The 24,691-nt window shown below is 43.6% G+C and overlaps 1 protein-coding gene across 1 annotated transcript in view; it reads left to right on the top strand.

The window, feature by feature from the left end:
- Positions 1–13,376, top strand: part of LOC147683535 (uncharacterized) — a 356,113-nt gene extending 342,737 nt beyond the window's left edge. Inside the window, exon 7 of the mRNA XM_086944873.1 lies at positions 11,359–13,376. Within this exon, the coding sequence (XP_086800999.1) occupies positions 11,359–13,376 (2,018 nt within the window). The remainder of the gene's footprint in view (positions 1–11,358) is intronic.
- The last annotated feature ends 11,315 nt before the right edge of the window (positions 13,377–24,691 follow it).

Genomic DNA, 24,691 nt, shown 5'->3' with positions numbered 1-24,691 from the left:
TGTCTTCATCCTCATGTAGCTGATACAGACTTGGTGGTAGTAACAAGGCAGTAGCATTCCACTCTTCAATTTTCTGCTTCCGGATGGCTTCTGCCCTCTGCATAATGCCCTGGAGGAAACCTTCCACTGTCCCCCACAGCCCTTCGCAACATTCCCCTTGGACATCGACGAGGACCCGCTCAGTCCGTGTGGCCCTACCTCAGTGCACTGTAAGTCACTGTCCCGTGGTGGTGTGCCTGTGCCGGCCGCATTGCATCCGGGGCCACTAACTCTGTGCAGCTAAAGTCAGGGACCCTGTCTTCTGAGATATTGGATGGCCTCTGAGACAATGGCCTTGGGTCATCAACGCCATATGTCTGTGGTTCTGCGCTGTTCGCTGCCTCTGGCCTACACTGCGGTCCACCAGGGCTCACACATCAAATCGAGTCCTGACTGGCCCAGACGTTGCATCACTGCAGGAGGCACATGCCACTACTGCCAGAACCACCTCCAAACGTTAACTGCCAGAGTTGAAGTAGCCACACTGGCAGATTAATGCTCACACATGTCGTGGATACCATCATCTGCCTGATACCCTGCTCACCACTCCAGGTGCCACTCACTCAGTGAACCACGAGTCAACGTCCATTTCTGGTTGGTTGTGTGCTGTGGAGAGCTCACTCAGGAATGTCACCTCAGGCAGTGTGGGAGTCCTGGAACGATGATGAGGATGATGATACAGGTGTGACACCCACTACTGCAGCAGCAGCAGGAGTATCCCGAAGGGACACAATCCTAGACATTTTCTTCAAATGCTTGCGCTCAGCTCTAGTGCCCCAACCTCAGTGCACCGCAACTCATGGACACTTCAGTTTGCTCATTGGGTGACCTCTGTACTTGCTCCGGCTACCACCATGATGCTCCTCTGTTGTCTCTGTAATGCTGGTGTTTTCTGCTTCCGTTTTAATAGTGTTCACTGTTGTAGTTGTTGCCAGCACCAACAAGGGCAGGCTTACACTCACCCTGCACACATCCAGCACAGGCGTCACTGTACATGTGACCCTGTCAATAAAGGGGCCGGGCGCACGTGCCCGTAGCCAGTCCCAGCAACTACATGTGTGTCCGTGTGGTCATAATGTATGCATTCGGGCCCCGGGCCCTACAATATTACTTTGTGCTGTGTACAGCAGAAGCAAATGTGCACCCGCTGGCAGCGGGTATGACCTTGGACATGTAGCTTTGTCGTCAGCCACTCAATACATAAGAAGAGTGGACTGGGCCATCGTACGGACCCAGCATGGGTGTGTTAATGGTAATTCCGGGGATCTAAGCATGGTTCAGTACAGGAAATGTGAAATTGCTTGTGTCTCTTTTGCAGTGTGGATCCCCTTTGTGGGGTGTAGGTGGTCCCTGATGGGACTTAGACACCCCGTATGTGATGCAGTCTGGCTTCCAAGAGCTCTGACCCCATCCTCACCTGTTTGGCCACCTCCTTTTGGCATTCTGACACATGGATTCTGAATGCGATGTGTGCCTTGGTGGAGTGTTGGGAGCCAGCCGTGGTGGCGGGTGCTTCCTGCTGTATGGTGGGGCTGGGGGTCTCCTGTATGGAGCTTGGCTGCCCTGCTCCTGGGGGAGGGTTGCCTAAGATGTGCATGAGCTGTTTAGGGCATCAATGTTGAAGGTGTGGTAGTTGTCTCCAGCATCACTGATAAGTTGTCTGGTCTGCTCTGCTGGAGGTGTTGTTTGTCCCTCTGCAATGTGAAGGGGAGATGCATGTTGACATTGTGTTGACATGTATGTTGGCGCATTGTTCTTATTGATATGCAGACTGTATGACAATGTACATTGTGACTGTTTGGGAGGTGCTGACCATTTGATGCGGGACAGTGGGCATTTGGACTATGTGACGGATGTGAGGTTGCACACGTACATTTCAATCTCACAGTTTCCTGCTCTGTTAGTTGTGACTGGCCTGTTTCGGCGCATGGGCAGACCCAGTTGTGTCCCCTGTTCTGGAGTGTTGGTGTTGCACTTTGTACCACATGATCCTGGGTCATTGCGGGTATGCAGTGTGCTACACATCGTTGTGCATGTGTGTCATTGTGCCCATCTCCTAAGTCCCTGGTCATAACTCACCCTGTAGATGTTGTGTCAGGTCCTCTCGAGCTGTGTCCATACTCCCAACTTGCACCGTCTCCACACTGATGACTGTGGCCTCCATTTCCTCCAGCTCTTGCTGGGGCGCAGGTCTCCCACCTCCTGTCACCATTTCTGCCTTCCTGTTGGGAGCAGGGTTGTGCTTGGTTTTGCTTTTCACGTCATGCCAGCACCCCTTGGCTTCCTCCATTGACCTCCTCGAAGCTCAGACTGCATTCATGTTAGTCTAATTGTGGGTCTGTTGATGTAAGTGTACTGTAAGCTCTGTGACACTGATCTAGTTTTGCTGCAGACTGCACCCAGTCTTCCTCTTCCTCTTCTCCTTGGCCTTCCCCGTGGTTCCTTGCTGGTGGTCTGTGGGGCTTTTGGGTTTTGCTTTGGCCTCTGCACTCGGTCTGGGTGCATCCATGGTGCTACGCAGTTTGAATTGTTTTTGGTGTGTTCTTTTTGTTGCTGTTATTTTGCATTTTCCCACATGACGCGTGGGATTTGCAGGCATGTCACTGGTTTTTGCTGCTTTTTGTTTCGTGATTGGCCTCATCGCAACTTTTTTTGCGTTGGTGTTACGCATTTTTGCGGTATCGCGTTGTCTTTATCGCGGACATTTGACGCGTTGTCGTGGCCCTTTCGCAAAGTGCCTCCTTGTTGTGAATACTGAGCTCACACAACGTTCTTTTCCTGCGATGGACTGCGATATGAAAAGTTGTGTTAAGCTTATTTTGTGGTAATTATTACACGTTCTTGAGAATATCCCCCAATGTGTCTTACTCAATCGACAATGAAGGCTATTTGTTCAATCCATAGGTCACTGTCCCAAAGGCTGTACCAACTATTCTTGTCTAACTTACAATTGTGGTAAATATATTTTCAGTTGAAAAGCTTTAATTAAAAACTCAAAATGAAGGGTCTCATTTAGAAGCCCATATGCGCCACTGGAACGTCACTTTTATTGACGTTCCAGCAACGCACAGTGTAGTGTCATATCAACAAGCCCATGCAAAGCCACCCTGCGTTCCTTTTGATGGCCTTGTAGATATGGAGGCTCATTTACAAGCCCCTTGCACTGCCAGTAAGTCACTTTATATGTGATAAAAAGTCATACACCTGCGGCGCAAGGGGCTTGTAAAAAACTCCATGGTGTGAGGCAATGCAGCATGTCAGTGCGTTGCCTCACATTGCGATGGAGAGGCATGCCATGGGCTTTGTGGTGGGTGTTCCCACTTAACATCCATGTTATTTGACACCTTCCCAGATTTACCATGTTCTGCAAACCAAGGAATGTGTCAAAAGCATACACCTCCCCACGGGAGGTGTAGGGAAGGCGCAACATGGAGAAATTACTTTATTTCTCATTGTTTTTTCTATGTCTATGTGTGCTGCATTTAGCAGCACAGAAAGAAGAAGGGCATTGACCGGTTTTGGGGCATCTCCCCCTCATCAGCCAGGTTATCTTGAATCTAGTGGTGCTGTGAGCACGGGCCCCATGTCTGAGAAAACACTTCCCACTTAGGGCGACAACAGCAAAAAGACCAAATGAGGGACAGAATGCTGAACAATGCAAACATTCACTCAGGGTCACAAAGATATGGGTTTAATCCATCATTCTTTCGCACACCATGCCAACCCAGTTTGGACCCAGACATATGCAAATCAGTCTTGCCCCTGCTCCATATGGGACAGTCCAGCCCAAAGTGCCAACTCAGGCCCTCCCTGGACCGAAAACAAGCATCCGGGCACCGGTTTCAGGGCACCACCCCTCATCAACAAGGCTAGCTTGAATGTAGTGGAACAGTGAGCACAGGACCCATGTCTGGGCATACCATTTTCACTTAGGGTGACAAAAGCGAAAGGAACAAATGATGGACTGAATTCTGAACCATGCAAACATTCACCCCCAGTCACACAGATCAGGGTTTAATCCATCATTTGTTTGCTCACTATGCCACCTCAGTTTGGACACAGACGTATGCAAATCAGTCTTGACCCTGCTCCTCATGGGAACAGTCCATCCAAAACTGCCAAGCCAGGTCCACCCTGGACTGGAAACAAGCATTTAGGGACCAGTTTCAGGGCATGACCCCTCAACAGCCAGACTAGCTTGAATCCAGTTGCGCAGTGAGAACCGGACCAATGTCTGGGCATATCCTTCCCACTCAGAGCGACAAAAGCAAAAGGAACAAATTATGGAAAAATCCTGAACAATGCGAACATTCACCCCCAGTCACAAAGATCCGCATTTTACCCATCATTCTTCTACTCGCCTTGCCACCCCAGTTTGGACCCAGACATATGCAAATCTCTCTTGACCCTGCTCCTCAAGGGAGCAGTCCAGCTCGAGCTGCCAAGACAGAGATTCGGCACATTTCAGCCTTCTTCTTTTGACGTAGAGCAGTGCAGCAAGAAGGAATGTGGTGCTGCCCTTAACCAAAAGTTTGTAAATGAGGCCCTATGACTTTTAAGCAAATATGAGGTTTACAAAAACAAAAGCATCTACTTGTGGGGCTGGGAATGTTTCACCAAAGCATTACCAATAAGCTGAATTCAGCTAATTTACACAAACAAATAATGCCAACACCGACGTTGCATAAGCTGAACGTCTTTCCTTGCCCTAATTCTGTACCTTCTCTTTGAGAAAAAAACATGAAAGCATGATTGCCATTTTTTTCAAACCTGGAGTAATTGAGGTTTAAATGGGAGTCAAGGAGAAAAGTATAACAATGTTCATGGCATGACAGGTAGGGCCACAGTGGTATGGAAGCATATTCTACAGAGAGAGAGAAGACAGGCAGGTGGAGGGACTGATACATGGGTTACAGGGCAACAGAAGCAACAACATCTATAATTTTAATTAGAGACAAGGAGGTGAGCATCATGCAGTTTCTTTTGTTACTGTTTATTTTCACTGTGTTTTAAAAGCACTAGGCTTCCCGTCATCTTGCTCTCCCAGGATGGAAATGACAACAGAAAAAACAAAAGTCCTTAATATACATTGGGGATTCCACACATAACTTCCTCTTTACTTGATACATCTATTTATTTTTAACGCAATGTGTGAACCGAAGAACAATAGGACAATTCTGAGTAATAGCCACATCAACTCCTCCTGTCCATGACAGATTTCCGCTTGAAAATGACTGCCAGGTTCAGAAGAGTAGATCTCTTAAAGCTTCCCAGATTTTGGCATCTCAGCTTGTCTCCTAGTTGGCTGTGACTGGCGCAACAAATATGCAAAACCATACAAAAAAATAATTTCCTGGTTCGGTATTCTGCTGCAGTGGAATATTACTCTCCTTGTTGTCTTTAAGAAAATCTGGTTTCTCTTTCACCAACTGGCTAGGCGAATCAGCAATTTTATCCAAAGAGGGAGGCTCATATTATATATGTTCAAATCATATTAACAACTGTCATGGCTGCATGCTCCACAGGTTTTAGAGAAGGCAAATCTGCTGACTTCAAAATATCTTCTCCTCAAAGTGGTAGCTCTTCCACTATGGTGGAGGAGCATCGCCCCACTGCTTTTAAGCTTGCAAAGTAGAAACATAAAATGATAAACTTGAGTTATTATTATTGTATGCTTCATTGCTGCTTGGCGGGTGGGTGGGCGGTGCTGCTCTGGTCTCTGAGCAGAGGAGGATTGTATTGCGCACTCCTAAGTTTACATGACTGTTTGCCAGGACCTCTCGGGCCTCCCAAAACAGTCATGCGCACTTTCCCTGTGCTCCATGCCGTCTGCATTACAGCCTGCATGGAGAACATGCCCAGGCCCCCCTTCCCTGACTAAGCATCAAACCAGGATGCTCAGACCAATTACAACGCTGCATTGCAGCATTGTGATTGGTCAGGGGAGCCTGGGTGCTTACAAATCACAACGCTGCATTGCAGTTTTGTGAACGGTCAGTAGGGCCTAGCTGTGCTTCCTGTTCCTCAAGGAGCAGAGGAGCATGACTCAGCAGCAAGTTAAATTTATTTGTTTTAAACACATTTTATAGTGCACCCCCTCATGACCCCATTCCATGATCCCCCAGCCCCGAGTCCACCCTGCTACCGGCAAGCCATGCAGGCTGTCACTACCTCCTCATCATCATAAAAGTATAATTACTTGGAGTTAACATGTTATGCTTTATTTTTGATGGGCGGGCGGGTGGCCGGGGCTACTCTGATCTTGGAGCAGCCCCAGGCCAGTTGTGGTCCTGTGGGAAAATTGACGCAGTGCAACATATCTCCTCGGAGCTCCACATTCGAACTACTGCGGCGCAATGTATTCCCAACACAGGATCTCCCATTGTATGCTGAAGGTTCATCGGACCTGCCACTGTGCAACACATCTCTAACGCAGGACCTTGCATTGCTTCCCAGAGCTTCATTGTGAATGCTTCTGCGTGACACAGGCATTTGCTTTGCAGGCCCCTCGTCAATGGCACCCTCAACGGCGATGCAGGACTTCCCGTAATAGCCCTGCTGTTTCTTCAGAATGCTTGGCAAACAGGATTTAAGGTACTTTGTTCAGCAGGCCTAACTTGGGCTCTGTAACCTGCCCGCGCTCCATCGAGGTCAGCCTGAACTTGTGACTTTGTCCCACTCCGGCGTGACCAGATAACCACAGTTGGCGCTTTGTGCATATAAGCACTATTTTTAATTAAACATTTAAAATTGGATATCTCTGGTTCTGCTGATGGGATTTAAGTCATTTTGTTCACAAATAAATAATTACATTTTTCTCCAGTTTGTTTTAAATGTATCTGGGATTTTTCTTGTGTTGTGTTTTCTCTTTACTACTGTTTGAAGTGCAGCATAAATACTTTACACTTTGCCCTTAAGTTAAGCCTGGCTGCTTTTGTGCCAAGCTAAGAGAGCACAGGTTAATTTGAAACTTGCTTATCTTTCACCGTGACAGTGATTGTGGTTGCTGCTTGAGTAGTGTTAGATCCCCCTCAACCATTAACCCAATTTCCTACAATAAACATCAACGTTTATCACTATTCTAGTAGACAAAATGTGCCGATTGCACATGACTAGTTGGTGCTTTTAAGTCATCTTGTCAATTGCGTGACAGCTGTACGCAAAGTTCTAAAGCCATCTAAGTGCATAAATAGCCAACATTCTTGTCTAGTAAAAAAGTAACTACCTGCTGCGGCAGAGTACACAATATCAGGAGTATAATACACTGTAAAATTGAGTGCCTTGGAGTCTAGTAAGATATTGATTTAATTCGGAAGTCCTTTAATTTCTGATGTGTAATTCTAAAACGAGATGATTGACTGGAAGGTAAAGGGAAGAAAATATGAACTTTGGCAGGAATAGGTTTTCCATATCAACATCTTGTCAGGGACAAAAAATCATTTTGCCAAAAGTGTATTTTCTCAAAACACGAAAAGCCCACTGTGTGATATTAGACTACTATTAATGGATTAATAATTTATTCAAACATTTATAGTGGTGTTTTAGGTGTGAGGCGCGAGTAAGCACACGTGAGGTCAACTTTTAAAGGAGGTGCAAATAAACATAACAAACCGCATAACTGCCCCAAAAAACAATGATCCAATGGGACAGCCCCAGGAAAAGTGACAGGAAACTATGGGTGTTGTTTTGCCCCAAATATGGATGTTTGCAAAAGCTGCATCACGCATCCTCTGACCCCCAATTATTTCATATGGTCGAACCCTTGGCCCAAACTTAACTTCTCAAAACCCTCCTATTGTCCATGGTCGCTGGTAAAGAAAATCCGTAAATCTACAGAAAGACTGTGCTCTTAAAGTCCTCTTTACCTTCTATTCATTCTGCTGCCAATGACCAGGATAAGTCATCGACAGGGGTGCCGCACACAAGCATGGGTAGTAACTACCCCTATTTGATGTCTATGAGCTATATCAATACAGATCATGAGCGGAGCTCCATATGTTTAGGTCCTCACCAGGCGAAAGGGCCCTATATTATCATACCAGATGCTGAGACGCTCATGGGAAGTTCATCATGTCTATGTAAAATGATATTCTGGTGTACATGGGTCTCTTGTGCAACATAAGGCCGAATGTAGAAAAGGTGAGTATTGTGTTGTACACTATTCAGGGAGAGATAAACCAGAAAAGGCGGTGGTCGAACTTAGGGAAGAACAGATTTCCGACTATGAGATTCCATCAAGCTCTCGAAAAATTGCTAAAAAGCCAGACAAAAAAGATAGCATATATGGAGCTAACAATTTTACATCTGGTCAAAGTATGATAAACTAGTATGTCCATGGAAGCACAAGTGAATGCAACAGCAGCCCCAGATGTATCCTGGTTTAGAAATAGCAGAAGACGTTCGACTTCTCTTAATCAAGTTAAGTTACTTTGACTCTCTATGAAGGTTTTCAGAAGACCTAGGCACTGATTTAGATTTGGATAGTAACAATTTTTCCTAGCATCTGTGGAGGAAATGGTAAATTCGTTGTTGGAGAATTATCTGCTACTGGAGAATTCTGTGGTCATAATCCCACTGCTTTAAAGCCTTATTGCTGTGTGATTCTTCTCTGAATGAGGCAGTGGGCTGAGTAAGTGGAGTGAAAGGAGGCAGTGAGCAAACATACAGGGCATTTAGCACTGACAGGGTTCTCAGATTGGCTGAGTGAGATGGTCTTGATTGGATAGTGCGGACAGGCAATGACATCATTTTAAAGCCAGAGTGAAAAGCTAAATTAGATTTTGATTCATCAGATGGGTAACGTATTTTTGGCAGTTATGAAAGGCAGAGTATTGGTATGGGATATTAAAATGTTCATGTGTTTATCACGTTAACAATAGCACAGAAAGCGAATTGTGGGTGGGCCAAGCCGGATATTGCACTAATATAATGTAGTGGTAACTAGACCGTTAATAAGTTACTTTGTGGTCTGGGAAGAGATGTGGGCGCAAATTATGTTAAAATGTGGAGTGATGCATGTTCCCAAAGGACACAACAAGGTTTGTGCCTGAGACATCAAAAGGGACTGAGATGGGAATGAGTAGGAAGAACGGATCCTTCGAAGCAGAGAACTGCATGATTTGTGCTCTGAAGGGAGCAGTGATTTTGAGTGGTCTGGCATCCTGTTTGGGTGATCATAAAACGTACAAGCGTAGATGTCAGAATTATTTTGAGTAGGCCATCTTTGCCCTCTTTAAAGTTTAGGTGAAGTGTGTGTGTGTGTGGGGGGGTAACATTATTGTTGTGAAGCTTGATAGGTGTTCCTGAGTTTTCAGACTTCTATATTATGGAAATGGAAAACAAGAATATGCGTGGGCAAATCAAAAGAGTCATTGTTGCAGGTCGTTTTTTTCACAAATGGATCCAATGTGCAAGTGACAGCAATGCTGTGAATGTCAGTGAGTAGTTTGGAATTTAGTCAGAGCAGTTTCATGAAGTTTCAGTCTGAGGGTTTAATGGAGCAGCAGTTGCAAGTGTTGGATAGAGCATTGTTTTAAGGAAGATGCATATGTTGTAGGTATCAGAGGAAAGTTGGAGCAACAATAGTGACTTGAAAGGCCGATGAGTGTAGGGAGAAAAAGACAGACAAGAAGTATCAGAATCATGGTTGAGGTTCCCTAGGGGGTGCTGATGGCAATAATTGTTTGAAATATTAGGTCTTGAGGGAACAGACTGCACAGCCCGGTGAGAAGTCAATACATCTCCAAGTTGCTTTGTATTGACACCCATAACTGAAACGAAAGAGGTAAAAATTGGATATTTACTTGGGTGATGTGTAATACATATATTTTTTTCTCGATCCAGCAGTCCTGAATTTCACTAGTCTCCCAAGTGCATAGAAAATACTATATTTTTCAAATCACACAAGTCCTGTTGTGCAGGGGGCACCATGAGGGTCTCAAGGCGCTGGGGGCACCCAGCACCTTGAGACCCTTACAAGTAAGTAGCTCGCTATATAAACCCCTGATTGATTGATTGATTGAATCACTCAATCAGGTTGGGGTGTAGTAAATTTTTTTTAATGCTCAATAATCTTTCTCATCATCTACATATCCAAGATTTATCACACCGTTCTTATATGCAACAGATCCCTGATAACATGGTACCGCATGGGCGGCCTTATGCATGTGCAAGCTGTGCACCTGCACAGGGCCACCAAACCCCAGGGGCCGCCACCCCAATATATATCCTTAATATAATAATCCTCTGAGGATGGATACATATTTGAGTGGCGGCCCCAGGCAGGGATTTGGTGGCCTCTGGCCCTGTTCCACTTCCAAACACCCTGACCCCCCCCCCCTGTTCTGGGGCCCGCCTGGACCCCCTCTTCCGGGGCCCCCTACCTACTCTCCCTGCCCAGGGCCGCCATGAGCCTAGAGCCGCCCCTGGGTACCATCATCAAAAGCATGAACTTTGTTCTCAGAAAACACAGCAGTCCAATGTTTTACTACGAAATGTCGATAACACAATTGATGCATGTAGGTTTGTTGTCAATTAAATTTCAACTTTATTTCTGCTCTTTAGACCATAAAAACACATTAGATAAAATATACACAAGGCAAGATTTGTAGTTCTTCTTTCTCATTGAAATGCATTTTAAAACTTAAAGCATTAGTGTTAGGAACTACATGGACATGAATGGAAATGCATGACACTCCACACAAGGTGGTTGAAATTAATATAACCACGTTTTGTGGCTCCACATGCATACAATTTTACATTCCTTGCCTCAATTCTCAAACCGTAAAATTAATTTATTTCTGGAAAAAGAAACATATGTCCTTACAAGACCAAGCCCATTCCAAGTATGGCACAACCAACCTTGTTACAGGTGAGCATAATCCCAACTATACTATTTGAAAGTGTTGAAAATGTATTTTACTATTTCACGTGAATCTCAACAAAAAAGGCACCAACTTTGTTCAGAAAGCAATTCAGTATCAAATCTGACTTGACATCCAAATTTAAGATGGCTTCCAAAAACTAACTTATGTTAGGGATCGTTGCAAGAAATTGAAATAATGTGTTTGAATTCAAATTGGACATAATGTGAGAATCAACCAGTAGAATTACCCAAGTCATAGTAAATAACACTTTTCTGGTTTATTGTTCTGTAGATTTAGCACGCACTCCATCTTAAATCATAGCTCTTCTAATGGGTTCACTGAGTAACATCATATTACTGATGGTGTAGGATTGTACAGAGTGTGACCTTTTTATTTACTTAACTGGTTGAAAGTTTCTGACTGTTGTATTTCTCCTTTTCTCCTTTGTTTACAGTGAAGGGACGGTCTTCCATTTCCATAGAGGGAAGCACACAAACTCTATTCATGTTTCATTTGAATGGTGCTGAAAAGTCCTGCCTGTTAATTCTGAAGAAGTACGGTATGAAGCTAGAGGTCTATCCTAGGGTGACAGGTCGGCACAAGTTACAGATCTTTGCCAAACCCTTCAATTCTTCAGAAATCTATACCAGTGTTCTAGAATACATCGTGGAATGTGGATCTGTGGATAAGAATATGAAGATCCCCAAGGAGTTGTATTACCCAGTTGGCCCAAGCTGGCTGTCCGAGAAGAAGGGATTATTCCAACCTTCTCACCCTGATCCAGTTATCCACACGCTAGATGGTTGCTGCTCTGTCAGCTTCACACTGAAGGAACAAATGGATATCTTTGCCACATTGTACACAGATGAGATCAAAATGACAGAGGAGATAAAGAGAAGACACATCCTGCAGGTGCAACAGAAGAAATTTGTTAAATTTTGGATTCAGCTCCCACAGGCAGGGACCTATGTTATTCATATATACGCAAAGAGTAAGTCAAAACCTGATGATTATCAATGTGTGTGCAATTATCTCATCTCCTGCAAAAATGTTAAAGTGCGGTGGCCAGCCTTCCCTAAGAAGTTACTCAGCCCAACAGGTCCAAACTGGCAAATGGCAAAGATTGGCTTCCTACAGCCCTCACATCATGATCCTATCATCCAGACAGAGCATGGATACTGCTCTGTCAGCTTCATGTTGCGAAGAAATATGGACATATTTGCAACTTTGCACACTGACGAAATAAAAATGTCAGAAAAGATTAAATGGCGTCACATTCTGCAAGTGCAACGGGAAAAGTCTGTGGAGTTTCAGATCCAGTTACCACAGGCAGGGTCCTATGCTCTACAAATCTTCATGGAGAAGAAGACACACCCTTTTGATGCACAATTTGTCTGCAACTATCTGCTCCGCTGTACAGACCCTAGAGTACAGCATCCAGCATTCTCACGGACGTTACATAATCCAGTTGGTCCAAATTGGCGGATGGAGAATTTAGGTTTCCTCAAACCTTCTCAAACAGATCCCGTCATTCATACAATAGATGGCTGCTGCACTCTCAGTTTCACACTGAAAAAACACATGGATACCTTTGCCACTCTGCACAGCGATGACTTTACAATGACAGAACAAATCAAGAGGAATCACATACTCCAGTTTCAACGAGATAAGTGGGTGGAATTTCTGATACATTTACCACAGGCTGGGTCCTACACTATTCAAATCTATGCCCAAGGCAAGTCAGAATCAGGATACTTCCAATATGTCTGCAACTACCTACTTTCATGCACAAACTCAAAGGTACACTGGCCACCCTTTCCTAGCAAGTTACATAATCCAGTAGGCCCAAACTGGAGGATGAAGGAATTGGGGTTCTATCAGCCTTCCCACTCTGGCCCTATCATACATACAACGGACGGACGTTGTTCTATCAGCTTCACACTGAAAAAAACATTGGATGTCATTGCCGCACTGCACACTGATGACATGCCAATGACTAGAGATATCAAGAACAGACACATCTTCAAACACCAGCACGGAAAGACTGTTACATTTCAGGTCCAACTTCCTAAGGCCGGGAGTTATGCACTCAGTGTATATGCCAAGAAGAACAGGAAGATGGGTAACCTCTACGAGAGTGTGTGCAGCTACCTCCTCTCTTGTACAAATGCTACAGTTAAGTGGCCCGTCTTCCCCCTTACATTTGTTTCTTGGCTGGATGAATATGAACTTGTAGAGCCCACTTCAGGGATCCTACCTGCAGATCAAAGTGTTTCTTTCAAACTCAGGATTCCAGGAGTGAGCTCTGTATTTCTAAGTGATGCAAAGGACTGGCCTCTGATACTGAGCAGTGACGGGTACTGGGAGGGCTCATTCAACACGGGTGGACATCACGAAGTGGACGTTATGGTCCAGGAAACTCCGCTCCAGAGCAAAACAGCTATCTTGAATTATCAAGTTGGGGCACATTAACACAATCATTTAGTCCCCCATTTAACTCTATAAAGCGATATTTAATGTTTTGTTAGTTGTAGTTCACACAATAACCAGAAGTCTTTGGTAAGGACGGTTGGAATATCCCATTTAGCTACATGTTGTTCCTACAATGAATATGCTGTACACCAAATTGGCAATTTGATCGCAACAATATAATATTTTAAGTACCATATGTGCCATTAATTATTCTGCTTAACTGTGCTAATGTCTCATTTCTTTAAGGTGTGCAGCTGAAGCCACATGCATAGCTGCTTCTTAGGGATGTGAGAAATTATGATTTCTTTTTCATGAAAATGGCACAAAATTTGGCAACATTCACTTGCGATATCTTATAAGCAAATTGAATGTGAGGGTATATCTGTGATCTAAAGTCACAAAAGATGCTGACAGAAGACAAGTTAAAAAAGAAAATTTGTCTTGTGAGATTTTAGCACTTGAGCCAGGCTGGCAGGGCATAAATTATGTTAAAATCCACACCTGATAAATATCGCAAAAGTATGTGAAATTTGTTAGATTGTTCAGGCTTACTAAACAATGCTCAGGCTTATAACCAGTGAAGTCTTAAAGTGCTTCTCTTTCATCCCTGATGCAATCTTAACAGCCGCCTTGTATCTCTTGAAATTTGCTCTAAAGTTTTACGATTGCTGTTCTGTGTTCATCCAATCTTTCATTAGCAATATTTCTTTGATTGCCTTTCCTAGCAGCAACTCAAGACCCACTGGCAGCATCAGTATAATAACATGTAGGAGAGAAATATTTTGTTTCCAACACAATACTGAGTTCCAGAAAGGGCCAGAAGGAAAACAGCATCTGCAACATTTTTTTTCACACTTAAATTGTTAAGGGTCAGGAAAAAGAGACAGGGAGTTTGAAAACACATTAATTTGCTCTGGGAGGTGTAACACTGGGACCAACCTCATGGAGCCTAAACAACTATGTATGGTCCTTAAGACAACTTCTCTGAGCAGCGTAATGTGGCCTTTAGAGGCAAAGGATACAGTGTGATCAAAATGGAAGCATTGAGGAGGAGACGTAAGAAAGGGCTGGGACCTTGTCTCATGCAAACAAGAGTTTCTTCTATGCCAGTCTGTCAGAAGCTTAGTAAGGCTGGCAGCATAATACACCCTAAGCACCACAGACATGGTGCACAAATAATTCCAGGTCAACAGATCTGTGTTACAGTGACAAACGACAGGCAACCAACTAATCATATATTTCCAAACATCGGATGCAGAACACAGTGAACTCAGCCTTGGTATACAATACTGAAATATGGTTGCAAGAGTCAAAGTCATGGCAAATTCAACACATGATTTTAACCAAGAAAATTAAACATGAATTTCTCCAGTATAGAGGTGTATGAGTAGGTAAGGTCTTTAGGCAATCTTGTCCCGAACTGCTTGAGCACTGAGACTTTTGGCAGAGGTTAATGTGGTGGTGATGGTGCTAAGATCTCAACTGAGTTTGACCTTCCCAGCCATAACACAAGTTTTCTGTTTTTGGGGATCCAGCACACACATTCTGTTATCCATGTCAAGTAGTTTTCAAACAATATCTTCAACTTGTATAACGTGCGGCAAAGCGAAACACGTGTCAGCTAATCACTGTTCTATAATAAAAATATAAGTAAATCACTACTGGCATACAACAACAATTAGGCTGCTCCCTCCCATTAATTCTACTGTGGACATCTTGAACTATGCAGATACCTTGGCTTGATGAATGGACTGTTCTTTTGGATTGGTCTGAGGGCTACTAGCAATATTCCATAGGGAACTCCATCTTTGAGAGCCTGTGGGGGAAAGCTGCTATGTTGTAATAGTGTATTTCGATCTGTCGGTTTCCTATAGAGACCCACATCTAGATGATTATCTTTATTTTTTTAGGACATTTTTTAGTGACAGTTTCGAATTTATACATTTTATTCATGTTACATGCAATGTATTGCTGATCTCATGGTCATGTTAAAATAGCAAAGCAGATTTCATCACATGTACAATGGGGAGGCAGAACCCATATTTTGGATAGATAGCACATTCAGTTACTTAGAGTAACAAACTTGCACCATTCCTCCAGTGTATCTAAACCTTGTCTGGTAGAGTTATATCTCTCTATCTATCAATTTGCACTCTAGGCTCTGTAGGATAATTGCGACATCTCCAAATCCATCTAATTTTGGCCCTAATGAGAAAAAAGAACTAATAATAAGAAGCCTATCCACCTTGGGTAAGCATAGCCTCCCAGCCTGCACAGCCCCTCAGCCATACTGTATTATCTGTGCCATCTTCGAGATACATCCATCTAAAACAGTGCCATTTGTAGTCCCCAGGTCATCCTTGTCCTGATGAGACTCTCACACTGCAAGTAGGGCTGAAACGTCATCGACAATACTAAAGTATAGTCTAACAGCAAAAGCTCTAGAGAACAATCTGACTGATCTCTTTTGTATATTGAAAAAATATTATTCAGACATCCTTGTACACACCAATAACCTGTCTCTAATTACAAGTCACTTCATTGTCACTTTTTTTGTTTTGTTATGGTTCCTTTACTTGGGGTTCTGTATCACTTCTTTTTCCTAAAACACCCATCACAAAGCTTAAAGCGCAGAGAGAATTATATTTATGAATTTAAAGTATAATCCTTTTGTCATAATAAAAAAAAATAACTAAGTTTGGCTGAATTGTGTTAGAAGAAAGGCAATAATTGTACTACTTTATTTTTGTACGAATGAATTAACTTCTGACAAATATGTCTGTCTCATTATGATCTCTCTTTTTCTTGATTGAATCCACACATAATAAAATTGTAACAACATGAAATTGTTTTCAAAATGTTCCCTGTCAACATTTGTTATACGTTGATACTTAAATGCCCAGTTTGCATGGCCATATAGGTTGCTCTTTTTTTGCGAAAAATTGTCACGTACAGAAATAAGACAAAATGAAAAATGATCATTGTTTAAACACTTTCCTGTACACCATGGGCCGCTGCAAGCTTTGTATGTATTGAAATAAATCTGTCAAATGTTGCCTGTTTAAACATACGTATCTATGATGTGTTCACGGACACTTGCGGTTGTAAAATAGAAAGACCTGCTATTCCACGTGTAACATAAAGCCATTAGGCAGTTAGTCACCCAATTGTGCATTTTTTTCTGTACTTTTTGGAGGGTATACTTGTAAGAAGATGTGGTGAAGTTGAGTAATAAAAAAAGCAGAAAAACTAAATGGACTCTCTTAAATTAATTGAAGAATGAAAGATGAAAGCAGTGCTGTGACTGCATGGTTCTGAAAAGCTCTGAATTTATAATTAGGACTCCCGGTTTTATGGAATTTATTTTTCTGCAATTTCCATCTGTATTTATCCATATTTATTTTTTCCTAATTTATCTGTATTCATCCATATTTATTTTGGGTTTTGTGGAAAATGTAACTAAAATTAGCATTTTTCCACATTTATTTAACCGATAAATATGTACACATTCTTGAAGGTCTGCCAGGTTTCAGTACAGTGAGCACCCGCAGAAGATAATTCATTGCACTTATATGAAAAAGAATTAATTTCCCTATCAACCTTGTGAATATCTACTGCTGTTAAAGCCTCATTACTAAAATTCCTTTCTGTTTTAACCCGCTTATCTATCAATCCACACATCTATTGCCATGGCAGTCATGGCAGACAGTATTTAGAATTACTCAAAAAGCAACCCAATTTCCGTTTATATATACATTTAAAAATGAATACAGACAAGAAAATGAATGTTTTCTGCCTGTATTTATTGGTAAAAATCAGTAAAAACAGAAAACAGGGAGCCTTATTTATAATGCAGCAAAGCTGTCTGGTAGGCACAGATTAAACTTTCTAAAACACAAGCCTTTTGTAATTGCAAATGTTGAAGCAGGAGGTTGAAGTCGACCGTTGTGTGGCAGCAAGCCTTTTGTCTACTGTAAGTACACTGTACTGTAAAGCTCACACGCCTCGATGTACATATGTTGTGTGTGCTACAGGATAGAGCCAGCCCTGTTGTGACAAGACCGAGTAATCAAAGACTGTGTGTGGTTAGCAGGCTGTTTCCCATATCAACCAGTAAGTAGGCTTTTGAGAAGTAAAAAGTTGAACAGGAACAAAAGCAACCAAGATAGTCATCACTGTAATAAACCCAAAGTGTTTCCATTATAAAACATTTGTTTTAGTTCGTACTGCATTTAAGCTACCTTATTTTTGTTATTTTAAAAGAAATGAAAAGTAACTGGTCACATAATAGAGTTGCTTGCTATTCAACATGGAACGTAATGACAAAAATCTGCTAATACAATCAATATTATGTTGTTATGTAATATGGGTGCTAATCACGTACTGTGGGAGTGACCGTTTTAACGTAAACAAACATTGCAATCTATTCAATAACAATTTATTGTTGTCAAATGCTATATGAAAATTTCCCTTTAGGCAAAGTAAAGCTATCTCTCTAAAATTACACCTAGAAATAAACTGTAGAAGTGATGTGCTTCTCCTTTGACAAAGTCTTCTGTAGTTTCACAAACACCTTTGCTATATTTGACTAACAAGCAAAGCATAATTAAGTGTATTATAGTAGCTAGTTTTAGACATACGTTCTATGTGCTATTTGTTGTCTCCTGTAGCCTTCAGAAACTAATTAACACAGAGGAAATGCAACTATTTTAATGGTGCTTGATTTTTTCATACGGGTGCATGGATAAAGTTAGCAAGATTGGAGATTTTAGTTTAAAATCAAATCTGACTGTTCTGACCTTATTAGCCCACACGCCCTCCCTTCCGAGGACTACATTCTCCTAGGAGACCTCAACTTTCACCTGTAGAATAACAACGACAACAATGCCACCACCCTGCTTGATAACCTCGCCAATCTTGGACTCAAACAGCTGGTGAACACCCCCACCCACTACGCCGGACACGCGCTCGACCCAATCTTCTCCTCCAGCAAACACATCTCCTTTAATCACACCACAGGACTCCACTGGACGGACCATAGCTGCGTACACTTCAGCTTCAGAAAGACAACGACCCACCACCACCCGCAACATGTTCCCCGCAGAAACTGGAACAAAATTACCCTCGACCAGCTCACCACATCACTGAACCAAAACCCTCCAGCCAGATCTACGGACCCAAATCAAGCAGCCTTTAATGTCGCACAATGGATCACCCACTGCGCTGACGAACTAGCACCCCTGAAAAACCGTCCCAACAGACCAGAAAGCAAAAGAGCCTCCTGGTTCAATGACGACCTTAAGATCTCTAAAAAGAACTGCCGCACCCTCAAGAAAACCTGGAGAAAAAACCCAACCGCTGACAACATGACCGCCTTCAAGAACGCCACCCGCAAACACCACCAGCTGATTCACACCACTAAGAAGTCAGCATTTAAAATCCGACTAGACAGCAACGCCCACAACAGCAAAGAACTCTTCAACATTGTCAATGAGCTCAACAATCCCAGCGCCAGCAACAACGACATCACTCCCTCTCAAGATTTATGCGACTCACTAGCCTCGTTCTTCCACAGCAAGATCGCAGACATACATAACAGCTTCAGCGACCTGTCCTCTCCCCCTACCTTCGAACTGAAGCCCCCCCCACCACCCTCCGTGCCTGGACCCCAATCAGCACCGAAGAAACCATACGCATGATGAACTCCATCCATTCCAGATCTCCAACCGACCCATGCCCCCACCACATCTTCAATAAGGCCGACTCCGTCATCGCACCCCAACTCCGAGATATCATCAACTGCTCCTTCAACACCGCTACCTTCCCGGAAAGCTGGAAGCATGCCGAGCTCAGCGCCCTCCTGAACAAACCTACAGCAGACCCCACCGAACTTAAGAACTTCCGCCCCATCTCGCTCCTCCCGTTCCCCAGCAAAGTCATCGAGAAGACCGTCAACAGCCAGCTCGCCACCTTCCTTGAGTCTAATGGCTCCCTCGACCCCTCACAGTCCGGATTCTGAGCTAACCACAGTACCGAGACCGACCTCATTGCAGCTACAGACGACATCCGAACACTGCTCGACAACGGGGAAACAGTGGCCCTCATCCTCCTGGACCTTTCCGCAGCGTTCGACACGGTATGCCACCGCACCCTAGTACATCGCCTCAAGAACGTCGGATTACAAGATATGGCATTGGACTGGATTCTCTCGTTCCTCACCGGAAGAACCCAAAGAGTCCGTCTCCCCCCTTTCAGATCAAAGGCCACCGAAGTCATATGCACTGGCTCCCTTTCAGCAAGAGAATCACATTCCGTCTCCTCACTCACGCACACAAAGCCCTCCACAACCTAGGACCCAGCTACCTCAACAATCGCCTATCCTTTTACACTCCCACCCGCCAACTACGTTCGTCCAACCTAGCCCTCGCCGTGATCCCACGCTTCCGAAAAGCCACCATGGGAGGAAGATCCTTCTCTTACCTGGCGGCCAAGACCAGGAATTCCCTCCCCTCTCACCTCCGTCTTACCCAGAACCACCTCTCAATCAGGAAGCAACTCAAGACCTGGTTATTCGATCAGTAACAAACCCCTTCCCTTAAGCGCCTTGAGACCCTCTGGGTGAGTAGCGCGCTATACAAATTTCTGACTTGACTTGTGCTATTTCACGGCTCCACCACCCATCAGAGGATAATGATAACGAAAGAAATGCAGCTACTTTGCATGCACTTGGGTCTTTTATAAGGTAGCTGAAAGTAGGCATGGGCAGAGTTTCACTCCGCAGTATTCTGTGGAGTCATCAGAAAATCTCTGTGGAATTCCGCGGAGTTACACGGGCGGGCGAAGTTCCCTCAGTCATGTACATGTAGGACCATCCCTGATAGTGTGTAAAAAAGGGGGAAATTCAGGCCTCTTTCTAAACACTTTGTCTCCCTTGAACACATTGCAAACACCTCCCAACCTGTCTGTGCAGAAAGCAGTGAGTCGTCCCACTCGGGGCACCACATTCACTTTGGTATCACCTCATCTGTCAAGGCCCATGGATAGCAGCACGAATGTCTGACAAAATATTGACAGACAGAAAATCGACCTACAAAAATATCGAAACAAATATCGAAGTCAAAAATATCGAAGTCCTATCTACATAAAGGTGAGTACAAAAATATCGATGTCAAAAATATAGTTTTTTAAAATGTTTTAATAATGATGTAAAAAGAAGTAAATAATACATATAATCAAAAAACTTATAGATACAAATATTAAAACATATTTAAAAAATAATAACATACAAATAATGCTAAAATTAATTTAACATCTGCATATAAATTAATATATATATACTTACTCTACATATTAAAACATTAGGGAAAGCGTTGGATAGTGTCAGGGTAAAAATTACTATTCCCACTCCAGAGAGAGCAACAGTAGGGAAAGCATTGGATAGCATAGGGTTAAAAATTACTGTTCCGAGTCCAGTGAGTGCAACAGTAGGGTAAGCGTTGGATAGCGTAGGGGTAAAAATTACTATTCCAACTCCAGAGAGTGCAACTGTAGGGAAAGCGCTAGATAGCAGAGGGGTAAAAATGACTATTCCCACTCCAGTGAGTGCAACAGTAGGGAAAGCGTTGGATAGTTTAGGGGTAAAAATTACTATTCCAACTCCAGAGAGTGCAACAGTAGGGAAAGCTCTGGATAGCGTAGAGGTTAAATTAACATACGTAGCAATTACAATTTTATTAAATAACAATACATTACATCCCACACTATTCCCCCTTTAACACACAACACACTACATATACAAAAAAAACACAATTTAACTATCAATGAATCAATTAATAACAATTAATAATACATTAATTATAAATAATATATTTATAAATTAACTAATTATTACATATTATTTACCAATTAATACTTAATCACCAATTAATTAATAATGAATAATTCATTATTTTACCATAACAATAAATAAAAAGCATTAACAAATTAATTATAATGAACTAAATAATAATTAATTACCAATTAATAATTAATTAACAATCATTAATAATAAATACCAATAAATAAAAAAATCTCATGAATTAATTTAATTTGATTACTTCCCACCCTATTCCCCTATAAACCCACAACCGACTACACATACAAAATCACATAATTAATTTAATTAACTATTAATCACTTAATAAAAATCGATCACCAATTAATTATTCTTTTTTTTTGATAATCAACTTTATTGATTTTTTAAAAACAGGAACATAGAAATTCATTGGTAGCAAATCCAGCATTATACTTAGAGAGATTGCACCACACACGATCGACAAAGAATATAGTTGGCTCAGCAGGATTGGATGTAACACTCCCAAAACAAAGTACACAGACAAGATCACTCGGAACCTTACACAGGTAACAGGTTGAAACCATTTACACTTTATTGAATAGCTCAGGGCACCCCCAAGCTTCGAAGAGGACCTATTCCTGTGCTCCACACCAATCCACCCCCCTCCTCCATGTCCGCACGGTGGGCGCCTTAGCCTGAGACCAAAGCACAGCTATATCTCTTTTCTCTACCGCCACCACTGTCCCCAGGAAATGCTTATCTGCCCTGGAGCCATCAAGGCTGTCAAACCAGCAGCAGGCGCTTCCGGTCATGGGGAACATCCCTACCTAGGGCCTGTGTAAGCTCGCGCTCCACCCCTCTCCAGAAAGGCGCCAGGGCCGAACACTGCCATACCATGTGATAGAAATCGAAATCCGCTGGGGCAGACTCGCAGCGCGTGCAGGCCGGGGAGGATCGCATACGTGCCCGGAAAAGACGCGCCGGAGTGAGGTATGCTGCGTGGAGGTAGTAAAGTTGCACGAGGTGTAGTTTGGCAGATGTTGTCAGGGTCTTAGGTGCCATAAGGGCGTCCCGCCAGTCTGCCTCCTCCAGGGGGCCCACCCATCCCTCCCAGTGAGCCCGGAGCCGGTCTAGGGCCGCAGGACCGTTGTTCACTAGTGCCCAATATATCTGGGAGACCCCCCTCCCCAGGTTCCCCATCATCACCTGGGCTTCCAAGGGGCCTGAATTCCGGTAGAGTAGTGGGGGATGGAATGTGAGTGCAAAGGGCGTGTCTGAGTTGGAGATGCTTCTAGAATTGGGAAGGCAGAAGGGCGTGAGGCTTCTGTAGATCAGCAAAGGATCGAATATAGTCTCCCACCCACACGTCTCCAAGCAGTGACATTCCCACAAGGTCCCAGCAGGGAAAATCATGCAAGGACGAGACCTCCCACAGCCATGCTCCATTTCACAGCGGAGTCTGCCTGGTAAGCCTCTGGTCCCATTGCACAAGGCAAAGAGAAGTGCGCCAGGCCACGAGCACCGTCCTAGTAATAGGGGGTCGAGCTTGTGGGACCGGGCTGCCGTATAGAAAGGACAGGATTTACGTGAAGTCCATTACTCTGAGTTTCACCCAGTATTTTGAGTCGGACCAGCCGCCAGCAAACCAGTCGTGGATCACAATACGTTTTGTGGCCAGGTAGTAGAGGTTGAGATTGGTCACTCCCATGCCTCCATCAAAGGGGGGGGGGGGATACAGCAGTGTACCAGGGACAGTCGGGACCTCCCCCGCCCCATAAAAACCGTGTGTGAGCACCGACTAATTCTCTGAACCAGCTACCAGGGAGGTGGATGGTGATATTCTGTAGAATGTAGCGAAAGCGGGGAAGGATCAGCATTTTAAAGAGCGCACTCCTGCCCAAGGGGTTAAGGGGAAGGGTCTGCCATTTCTTGAGGTCCGCCTTCATCCTAGTGACCAAGGGAGTGACGTTTAGGGCCCATTCAAGCTCTGGCAGAAGGGTAACCCATATACCAAGGTATTTGAATGATTGCCTCCTAAGAGGGATGGTCACCTGCCAGTCAAAGCACGCCCGAGAAGGATGCAAGGGGACATGGGTTAACTTTGCCGGGTTAAGTCTCAGTCCAGAAACCTGCTCGAAAGCAGCTAGGAGGAGGAGGCCCGCAATGAAGATCAACCTGGGGAGAAAGGATGTGTATCCACTGACAATATATCAATAGATGTTAATTCAGCTATCCTGTCTACGGAAACATCAGCAGAGCAGGGCACTGAAAATAACAACAGTTTTAGCGGTTCTCCAGTTCTTTGCGAGGCTGTCACAACTCCTATGGTATCAATCAGTTCTGCTGAAACAGAAGTCTGTAGCTTCTCAGGTGAGCGTACATGTCTGGAGGTTGATACATGCCCTGAGCCAGAAGAGTCAGGAAATCGACAACTAGAGTCCCTTCCAAATGTAAACCAGAACATTCAGCTGCAAACTGCCCATAATCCCCCTCCTAGCTCTGACATCCCTTTTGGACTACCTGCTTTTGCCACCAATATACCCCCAGATCTCTCACTCTCCTCAATATTTATCTATGTTTTCTAATCTATCAGCTGACATTAAACAGGGTTTCGAGGAGTCATCAAAAATCCAGAGCGATCAGATCATACTGTGAGTCGTTAGACAGCAAGATAGATGGGCTTTTTTCAAGAACTGGGGTGTTGGAAGAAACAACGGCTGCAATGTCTCTTGAATTGGAAAATGCTAAGGATGATATAGTTAACTCAAAAGAGAGGACACCGCTCTGGCTGATAGAATGGAGCTCCTGGAAAATAATGCGAGGCGTTGCAACATCCGCATTTTAAATGTACCCGAAGGATGCGAAGGATCTGACATCAAGTCCTATATCATCCAACTCCTTAAAAAATCTCTCAATCTAACCCACACAGAGGAGGAATCGAATGTAGACATCCAGCCGATTCATAGGGACCCCTTCAGGCGAAATCTGCAGCGGACGAAGCCCCTGAAGATACTAGTTAACTTTCATACTTTCCTTTTGAAGGATCATATCCTCAACTTAGCCCTTAAACAAAAATCCCTATCTGGAGGAGATTTTACTTTTCAAATAAGATCCGACCTTTCAAGGGCAACCCTGGATAGGCAGTGGGAACTGGGCAGGAGAATGGAGGCCTTCAGGAATCTGGGTGCGTCAGTACAGTTGAGCTTTCCTGCAGCTTTGAAGATTATGTTTAATAATAAAATGTTCAACATCCGCTCATTTCAGGCAGCAGATAAGCTATTGATGAATATTGGTACTCCCGATGGTTGAGGGCAGGTCAGGTTTGGGCTGAGAGATTGGGGGCATGTTTACTCTTTCTGCACTTAGGCAAAGAGTATAGAGACTATATATTATAACCTTATCTTGATCTTCCCCAGCTTTCTGCTTTTCTTACTTTTAGAAGCACATAATAAGAAAAAATATATATATATGAAAACCCTTA

Source organism: Lissotriton vulgaris, chromosome 11 (assembly GCF_964263255.1).
Source record: "Lissotriton vulgaris chromosome 11, aLisVul1.2, whole genome shotgun sequence".
NCBI lineage: Eukaryota > Metazoa > Chordata > Amphibia > Caudata > Salamandridae > Lissotriton > Lissotriton vulgaris.
Note: the sequence above shows the minus strand (reverse complement) of the source record. Positions and strands in the feature narration are given on the sequence as shown.